A 9,642-nucleotide genomic window follows, 5' to 3' on the forward strand; every position below is an offset into this window, starting at 1 on the left:
AGAAGCCAGTATCATTGTCCTTACCAGAAGCCAGTTTCATTGTCCTTACTTTCTAAGCCACACTGTAAGAAAAGCTCGTCATTTGATGGGAATCTTCTGTATTATATGATTGTATCGTTCCCAATTCCCCCCGATAGCCGAGGAGGGGCCTATGAGTACAGGGAATTTCCCTGTCATTTGCGGACATGCGCACATTGGTGTAAAAAAAGCCTTAAGTCCGCCATTAAAGAATCTCTCCGCCCGCACTTTTAGAAATAGGACAGGTCAGGCTGCTGCTGCATGTGTGTTACCTTTGGACTGGAACCTCACGCTTCTTTTGGTAAAAAGTTTGGTTGGTACGTTAATTACATTAGTTAATTTATGACATTTATTTATTTATCTCTTGTGTGTAACTTGAAGTTCTTTCTGGCCCCAGTTGGCAAGTGCCCAGTTTTCCCGCGTCAAAAGTTGGACACAAGTGTTTTATTTAAAAAAAAAATATGGGTTCAGATTATATTTAGCATTTATTATATTTTCGGGTTTGTCGCGTCCGTTCATGAATGACCATATTTACTTCTGCTTATGCGCTAGCTTAATTTCCTCCCCCCCCATAGCTTAGTTGTTGTTAGTTGTTGTTAGCTCTTTTAGCTACGACCGGAGCTATTGTAACCTCAATTCGCGCTAGCAAGGAGTCTCTCCACCCAGACTTGACTTACCAACAGAGGTATAACTATTTGATTATATTTAGATACCTTATATTGTGTGTGTGTGTGTGTGTGTGTGTGTGTGTGTTTTAATGGCATAGAAGGCTGTGGTTTAGCTAGGCTAGGCCGCTAGCCAAGACAACAGCATCACCCCTCGATGCTAGCTGTTGGTTAGCTATTTTTGTGGTGTTCACATTAGGATAAACGTAGCAGCTATACGTTGCCTGCCCGTTCAATTTTCTATGGGCTAAAGCTTGTATTATATTTGCAGGTGTGTGACTGTGTGTGTGTGTTTGTCCGTGCTATAATGCACATTTAATGGGTTAGAACGTGTCCGGTGGTGGTTTAGCTCATGCTAAACCACCACCTCCTTTAGCATCATTCATCATCATCTCATATCAATGTCTGTGACTGCCGTAGCTCATTGTCTGCACCAATCGCTCTCACTTTTCACACAGGCATTGACCATAATAATATGGAGATCTTAACAAAGCCCTTTTCCCAATTTAACAAATTATGAATTAATAATGAATTTATTAGTGAATTAAATTGCGAAAACCACCCAGGGTGCAGTACCTCCCGCTGGCCACAACGTAGATGTATAGATATTATATTATTCAATAGCCTTGCTGCTCATGTTACACAAGTGTAGTGTAGTGTCTGTACAAATAAATAATACTGTAAATACTGTACAACAAGTGCTAATTAAATGTTTGCAGCAGAATATACAGTACTAGAGTAGTTCCCTTTTTATTATTTTTTCCCAAGGGACTTTGCTTTTGAAGATAAGGGAATTGAAATAACTACTGGTTCTGTCTGCTGGCAGATGGGGTCACCTCTGATTATTTTCTGATTTAAGGCATGTCATATGAAAATGGTATGCTTGTTGTGCTGAGATATACTAAAGGACAACTACAGTTGGGACACATAGCGAGCATTATTATTAAAAATGAAACCACTGTCCTACTTTTGCTAAGGGGGAAAACGGCCAGCTGGGTTCCTGAGCTTGGAGTCTATGAAGTTGATAAATGATTCTGATTTGTTCATCTGTGAAAATCTGGAAAAACTTACAGAATATTATCCACTTTTTTCATACCAAAGAGGCGGGAGGTTGCTCATTCCTCTGAAACACATGCCAGCATGGACCCTGTAAAGCAGTTGGTTAAGAACCATACCGGCACTTTGTAGTGATAAATTGGATGCAGTCCTAGCCAGATTAGAGGATTTAGGAGTTGCTTCTGTGGATGACCTCATCGATGTGCAAGCCTCGGACCTTGAGAACACCCTGTCTGTCATTCAGTGCAGAAGACTCGTCCGCGCTTTCCAAGCTGGTAAGTTTTTCTCCAGCACACATTAGTACACGAGCTACAAAATTGTTGTCTGTATAATCTAGTATTTTGCAAACTTTAATTATTCATCCATTATTTAATTGCTGATTATTGTGTAACTATGGATTACCTTTTGGTTAATGGGAGTAATTTATAAAGTTCACAATGGGGAAACATGAGCTTATAGATCGGAGGTGTGTGTGTGTGTGTTTGTGTGTTTGTGTGTGTGTAAAACAATCTATTGGATTTCTTCTATTTTTAGGAGTCATCTGTTAGAAAATTGATGACTGAAACGTATCCCATCCAGCGTGAAGCCATAAACGATGGAACATGTGTCATGGTGAGGGTCTGTTTATGATGATAAATATTGTATCGTGATACGATATTCACAGATATCGTATATGTTTGTAATACCTTCATTTATACTTGATACTATATGAGATATTATTGAGAAAATAATATCGTGATATTGTATTTTTCCATATCGCCCACCCCTATGTCAAGGTCATGAAGGAAGAGTGGCCATTCTTATTTGAAGCTGCTCACCTGTTTGAACACGCATCTCAACTCCTTGGCTTTCCGGTACTGAACAAGCTGGCAGAGGAACTTTCCGGCAAAGAATCGGGCATCAACAACTTCCTTGACTCCAAAGGTAAATTACCCCCCACCCCACCCCTGTTTCCCCAATATACATGTATTGCTACTAGTGTTGAATATGTATTTTCTATTGTATGTCATCCTATTCACTAATATCTTTACTTATGTGGTAGTCTCGCGTTGCCAAACTGTTGCCTCTCGCAACTTCCAAATGCTTCCATCATACAGTCGGAGGCCACGGAAGTTCTATCATGATTAAAATATAAAGCGGAAGTGGAGCCTCCTCCCCACTTCCGTTTTGTCTTTACAGTTACACTTTTGAGCACCACAGATATAGAAACATTTTGTATTTAAACATCTGTATAATTGGTATGAACTGTTAATAAAGTATTCAATCAATCATAGGGTTGAAGCTGGGTGATGGTCCAGTGGAGCTGATCAAAGGCATTGCGAGATACTTAAAGGAAAACCCTGATCGCCTCTTCTTCCAAAATGAGGTAAGTGTTATGATTGTAAACCCCAGGAAATTATCTCAACATAATTATATTGTAATGTGTGAATCATAGAAAATATTGAGAATCCCTGTAACATTTCTATGCTTAGTCGTTTCCTCTGACTCAGACACTTTGTGTACATTGGAAACATAAAATCATCAAATGCATGCGTGTATCTTGACTTCATCTTATTTTTCTCCTCAGGACACCAACGATGTTGATCTCAGCAACCTCCCATGTACCCCATGCATCCTACTCAAAGGTTAGTAGTTATCCCAGCAAGCTTGGTATATATGCTCCATTTGTTTTTAGTTTTCCTGCTATGACAATTTGTTGTGATGAAAAGGTATATGCAGATTAGGGGCAACATCTTTAAATTACGGATGTACAATTGTATGTACAAGTCTGAGAAACAAAATGTTGAATACTGTTTTTTTGCTTGTTCTTACCAAAAACTACTAATTACCAGAAATCACAGCAATTATTCTATTTTTATTTTGTGTGTGGGTGTGTGATTTCTTAAATTAATTTAGTTTTTTGTGATCTGTTTAAGGTGACCAGCAATTCAATATGGCTGTGGATCAGGTCATTGTAAATGACCACATCACCTCCCCTGTTTCGGCCCTCGCATATGCTTTCTCCCTGTTCTATGTCTGCAATATTGAGTACCCGAAGGAGATGGCTTTGACGCTGGAGTTCGTTCAAAGGTAAGCAACACATGGTTTTGTAATGTTTATATCTGGGCTATTCAAATTATTGTCTGTCATAATGCGTCACAACACAATGTGAGCTTGTAGATCTGCTATTTTCGGCATGCAGCCAAATACTGTATAAATCTGTCATTGCTATGCCATAAAGGCCCCACCAAAATGCACCACAAATACTGTACACAAACGGGAGATGGGCTCCTGCCCTATGGGCCTCGTGGCTCTGCAAGGCTGACTACAAACATAACCTGCCAAAAACATTCCATGTTCAACTCTACCCCTGACCCAATGTCCCAAATTAAACAAATAAAGTTGCCCTTCATTACCAGTACATTGTTTACATAAAGATCTATCATCTGTTACTCTTTACTTCAGTTTCATCTATTTTATGTGTAGCTAAGATTTCTTCTCTTTCCTTAGAGTTTTCTTCGGAATCAATCCAGACAGAGGGTCCAAGGCAGAACAGCAGGGGAAAAAACGGCACATTCCGGCAAGACTGGGAAAGTTTGTGTCTCAACTGAAGGATTTCCAATGGAGGTTGGAATGAGGTTTTTGGACTGTACACACACACACACACACACACACACACACACACCCCTACCTTACCTCCTGTCTGACAGAGCAATGTTTTGTGATGCAAGACTGTCAAAGTTTGTGACTCAATGAAGGACTTCGTATGGAACATACGTGTACGCACAACCACACACACACACACACACACACACACACACTACCTCTTGTCTGTCAGACTGCCAGTCTGTAACAATGTTTTTGAACATTCTCAAGGTGAGAATGCAACAGCATTGCTGTTTATTTAGTTTTGAAATGGAAATGTGTATGGCACTAAGGGGGCATAGGGGTGAAGTACCTGCCCCCCAAAACAGAACTTAACTATTATCTATCTCAGAATGTTTGATGTTTGAGTATTCTAAAGGTGAGAAATGCCTATTTTGTTGCACTAGATTGTGTTTTATTGTTTTTGAAATCATTGGAGGGTGATATTTGTCATCTTCTCCTACAGGCTGGGGCAACACCTATCAGTGGGGAATGATGAGTGGGAGGTGTAGGACGCTTTCTACATCCTCCTGGAGGGGACTCCTCATTCCCCACTGACAAGTGAGTCCGTAGTTTGAAAGCAGTGGCAAAGGACATGTATTTTATTGTGTTTTGAAATAATTGGAGGGTGACATTTGTCACTGCATCTTCTACAGGCTGGGGCAACACCTGTCAGTGGGGAATGATGAGTGGGAGGTGTAGGACGCTTTCTACATTCTCCTGGAGGGGACTCCTCATTCCCCACTGACAAGTGAGTCCGTAGTTTGAAAGCAGTGGCAAATGACGTGTATTTTATTGTGTTTTGAAATAATTGGAGGGTGACATTTGTCACTGCATCTTCTACAGGCTGGGGCAACACCTGTCAGTGGGGAATGATGAGTGGGAGGTGTAGGACGCTTTCTACATTCTCCTGGAGGGGACTCCTCATTCCCCACTGACGGGTGAGTCAGTAGTTTGAAAGCAGTGGCAAACGATCCCTGTAAAAGTTTTAAAAGAAATGTGCAGTTGAAATGTATATTTTTATTATAGGGAAATGTCTATAAAAGTTGTGTTCTATTGTTTCTATGATGGAAATGTAATGGAACTATATGGTACTAACACATTACCCGCCCAGGACCTCAAGCGAAAGAGTATTTTATAGTGTTTATGATCGTGATGCTTCTTGCGTGATGTCAACAATCATCGACTTTCTAAATGAGCGTAAAACCTGCCTGCTGCGCGAGGTTACTCTATGAGGTGAATTCATTAATCCTGGCGGTTAATGTGTTGTCTGGGTGCTTTGTGCATGTTTACAAAAATAATTGCACTGTTAAAGAAAAAATGTTAATTGCACTGTTCACTGAAAAGAAAAGAAAACTAATACAAATAAACATGTATTATTTATATATTTGTGGTTTAATCAGATTGATGTCCGTAAATTGTACAAAGAATATCCTATGTAAATCTACTTAATTTTCTATTTTCGGATTAACGTAAGTGTCTTTACAGACTAAGACTAAGTCCCTTAAAAGTACAGAATTGTCCGTAGAAAGACCAGACTAAGTTCCATAACAGTACAGTATTGTCCGTAAAAAGACCAGACTAAGGTCCATAACAGTACAGTATTGTCCGTAAAAAGACCAGACTAAGGTCCATAACAGTACAGTAATTGTCCGTAAAAAGACCAGACTAAGTTCCATAACGTTACAGAATTGTCCGTAAAAAGACCAGACTAAGTTCCATAACAGTACAGAATTGTCCGTAAAAAGACCAGACTAAGTTCCATAACAGTACAGAATTGTCCGTAAAAAGACCAGACTAAGTATTGTAAAAGTACAGAATTTTCCTGAAATATCCGTAAAATGAACTGACTAAATACTGTAAAAATACAGAATTTTCCGTTTTAGGATGACGGAAGTGTCCGTGAAAGGAACAGACTTAGTCCTGTGAAAGTACGGAATTATCCGTTATAGGGATGACAGAAGTGTCCGTAGATTAACGGTACAATGCATTGGCAGCAAATTACCGGAGCATTTCGCCGTTTTCTAACGGATATTTTTTTTACAGTGCAGTTTCATTGTCCTTATCAGAAGCCAGTATCATTGTCCTTACCAGAAGCCAGTTTCATTGTCCTTACCAGAAGCCAGTTTCATTGTCCTTACCAGAAGCCAGTTTCATTGTCCTTACTTTCTAAGCCAGTTTCATTGTCCTTATCAGAAGCCAGTATCATTGTCCTTACCAGAAGCCAGTTTCATTGTCCTTACCAGAAGCCAGTTTAATTGTCCTTACCAGAAGCCAGTGCTGTTGCCTCTCTCAGAGAATGGAGAGAGGCACTTCACTATGAACAACCTGCTAAACAGAGCACTCAACTCAGCTCAGTCAAAGCCCTATTTGTAAAGCACATTTACAACGACCGAAGGTCGACCAAAGTGCCATAGAGGATCAAGTAGAAAACAAAAGGAAAAAAACACAAACAAACATGTTACACAACAGGAGTTATGAAACAACTTGTGTCAGACACAAGGCAAGTGTCTTGAATGCAGCCCAGTAAGGGCATATGTCGACCCCACCCCGCTCACCTCCGCCCCACCACCTCCTGGTGCTGCGGCCATATTGGAAACTAAATATAAACAATGGGAGAAGGGTGGGGCCAAGAAAGGCCCTTATTGCTCAGTACAAATACCTCAAAGTTGTACTTAAGTAAATGTATTTACCTGAGATCAGATTCTACAAAATAATGTCTTCTAAATCCTGACAGTTTTCTGAAAAAGGTATGTTTCTATGTCAGTCGTTTTTCAAAATAGCAGACCTTTTTTCAATAGCTTAAGCATAACATAATGCTAACACCAAAAGGGGTTCCCGCCCAGAATGGGTTAGTTACTTTCCACCCACTGCTGGTCATCCAACCTGCAGTGTATTGGCATGCAGGGCACCCGGACACTAAGCTCATTGTTATGCCTTTTGTCTGCCATTCAAACTCAAATGATATGGTAATACTGAGGCATTGTGCGAGTAGTATTAGTAGTAGTAGTATTAGTAGTAGTTTCCCATTCTCTCTCCGCGGGAACGATGCATTCTGAACCGCAGGACCTATCGAAGGAGCGAGCTTTATCTACAGAAGCAAATAATAATGACATCCACTTGAGGCGGCCAGATGGATCTCCTTACAGGTGCATCGTAGCGCGCTGTGCACGGCGCTCTGAGACTGCATGTGCTTGTAGATAAATGTTTTATGTTGATGCGTGTGTGTGCGTGCATTTCATCGCAAAAACCTCTCATCTCCATATTTTAACTTTTTGTCGTTTGTTTTGTGCTTAAGCTGTGATCACACTGCAGCAGCGTCACACAGAAGCATCAAGATAGTATAGCAGATGAAGCAAAACGTGCCGCGTTTCGAGCTTGTAGATCTGCTACTTTTGTTATTTAAAAATGTTGCATCCTGAAATGTTTTGGACATATGAGGTTTCCACCCAGCAGAGATGATTATGTGCGATCGTGAGTGCAGGCTTTGAGCTCCGAGTGTACTACTGTGTGCAGGTTTACAAACTGTGTGTGTGTGTGTGTGTGTGTGTGTGTGTGTGCACATTTGTGTAAATCTGTGCAAGGTTGCATGCGTATGTATAATGTCCGCATGCTGTGCACGACGATTGCTTGTGTGTGTGTGTGTAATCGTGTGTGCAGTGCACGCACCACACGTGCGCACTGCTGCTGAGCATTCTAAAAATGCCCGATAAAGGCAGCGGCGCTGAGCGTTGCATCTTAATGCGCTCTGGCGCGCACGTGATGGAGCGACGCCCCCCCCCCCCCCCCCCCCGCACGCCACGCGAACCGGCCCCAGAATGAATCACCCATCGAGGCTGATTGGAGGACTGCTTATTTTTTTTCTCTTTCCTTTCCTCCCTTCTCATTATTACTCACCATATAGCTCACATATCACATATAGATTATACTCCGATGTCTAGAGGCTTTGCGTCATCGCGGTGGGTGCCGCATATACTGCACGTGTGCAGCTTTGGCTCGACTTAGTTTTATTGAGCTTCCTTCACACCCAGAGAGGACTTCATCGTGGCCGTGTTATAGAAGCCGGCCAAGAAGAGGACATTGTTGGTGGGTGCAGGCTTTAGTTCCGACATACTATTGATCCGAAACCTCAATCCTAACCTAACCCTATAAACCGCAAGCACGGGAGCAGCGCATGTCGGACCATCGCTTTTTCGCATCGCATCGCATGTCCCCCCCCGCTTCGGATCTTCGGTGTGTCGGAAAAGCGTGCGCACCCCATCGTTGGTAAGGTTCACCAAATCTTGAATTGCGGAGAATATTCTTCTCATGGTGCCATGGCATAGGACACTGGGGGGGGGGGGGGGGGGGGGGTATATTAATTATTCACATGACAATGTTTGAGAACCACTGGTTTACTTGAAACAACGTCAAAAAGTACCACTATTTACAAGCGGCTTTACATAAAAACAAGCTCAAAGTCAGGGGAGCGGGTGGACCTGTCGATACCCGGTGGGTGTGCCGTGATCGACCTGCGCTCCCCGTATGAACGGAGTCAAATAGGATGAGCTCGCGGGGTTCCTTTGATGTTCGCATTTGTTGTGGTGTTAAAAGTTATGGAAATTCGCTAATCATACTGTCTAGACTATAGAGCACCGCGCATCGTTCTGGTGGCATGGAGGCCGCTCGTCTGGTCCCGGTCTTATCGGTGACATTCATGTTCATATTTATGTAAAACATCTCAAAATGTGTTGTTCCAGGGGCCCCCCAGAAGCAAAGATTACAGTTAAAAATGTTCGCTTTTAACATATGAACATATTGAAGGTTTTTTAAGTGGTGCAACCACTTCTACAACCAGCTTGCAATGTCCGTGTACCTGTTTGTTTGTCTGTTTGTGTACGTCAATGAGCACGAGTATGTGACTTATTCATAGCATTAGGGGGCGCCAGAAACAGAGAGAGGGGTAGTGCTGTGTCTCTGAGAGAGAGAGAGAGAGAGAGAGAGAGAGAGAGAGAGAGAGTGGGGAGTTGCACCACTTGGTTCACACAGGTGTGATTTTTTTTTATAGCAGATCTACAAGCTCGTAGCGTGGAAAGAAGTGGCATGCTATGAGCTTGTTTATCTTCTCTTTTTTTTTTAATAGCCAAAGTTATAAAATAATGCTTTTTAAGCTCAAATCTAAAATGACACAGATGCTTTCTTGGGTTACATCGGTTAAGCAAAAGAATAAATCATATCTATTCTTCCACCACTGGTTTTGATGGGCTGGTGAGTCCGTGGCGGTGAGAGAGAAAGTGGG

The 9,642-nt window shown here is 41.8% G+C and overlaps 1 protein-coding gene across 2 annotated transcripts; it reads left to right on the forward strand.

Moving 5' to 3' along the window:
- Positions 1 to 1,877: 1,877 nt before the first annotated feature.
- On the forward strand, positions 1,878 to 4,510 carry LOC308311592 (uncharacterized protein). Of its 2 annotated transcripts, none has more exons than XM_080758343.1 (7): positions 1,878 to 2,014; positions 2,274 to 2,351; positions 2,516 to 2,663; positions 3,014 to 3,105; positions 3,307 to 3,364; positions 3,656 to 3,809; positions 4,230 to 4,510. In XM_080758343.1, the coding sequence occupies exons 1-7, from the start codon at positions 1,928 to 1,930 to the stop codon at positions 4,354 to 4,356; spliced, it is 744 nt and encodes a 247-aa protein (XP_080614469.1). In that variant the 5' UTR covers positions 1,878 to 1,927; the 3' UTR covers positions 4,357 to 4,510. The 2 variants fall into 2 exon arrangements, with proteins under 2 accessions (XP_080614469.1, XP_080614470.1); XM_080758344.1 differs by having other exon boundaries at positions 2,525 to 2,663.
- Positions 4,511 to 9,642: the final 5,132 nt, after the last annotated feature.

Source organism: Protomyctophum bolini, assembly GCF_963924005.1.
Source record: "Protomyctophum bolini genome assembly, chromosome: 24".
Lineage (NCBI taxonomy): Eukaryota > Metazoa > Chordata > Actinopteri > Myctophiformes > Myctophidae > Protomyctophum > Protomyctophum bolini.

Coding starts and splice junctions, on each gene's coding strand:
- LOC308311592 (XM_080758343.1), top strand. CDS start 1,928: ATGACCTCATCGATGTGCAAGCCTCGGACCTTGAGAACACCCTGTCTG. Junction 2,352..2,515: donor ACGATGGAACATGTGTCATG/GTGAGGGTCTGT, acceptor CCCTATGTCAAG/GTCATGAAGGAAGAGTGGCC. Junction 3,106..3,306: donor GCCTCTTCTTCCAAAATGAG/GTAAGTGTTATG, acceptor TTTTCTCCTCAG/GACACCAACGATGTTGATCT.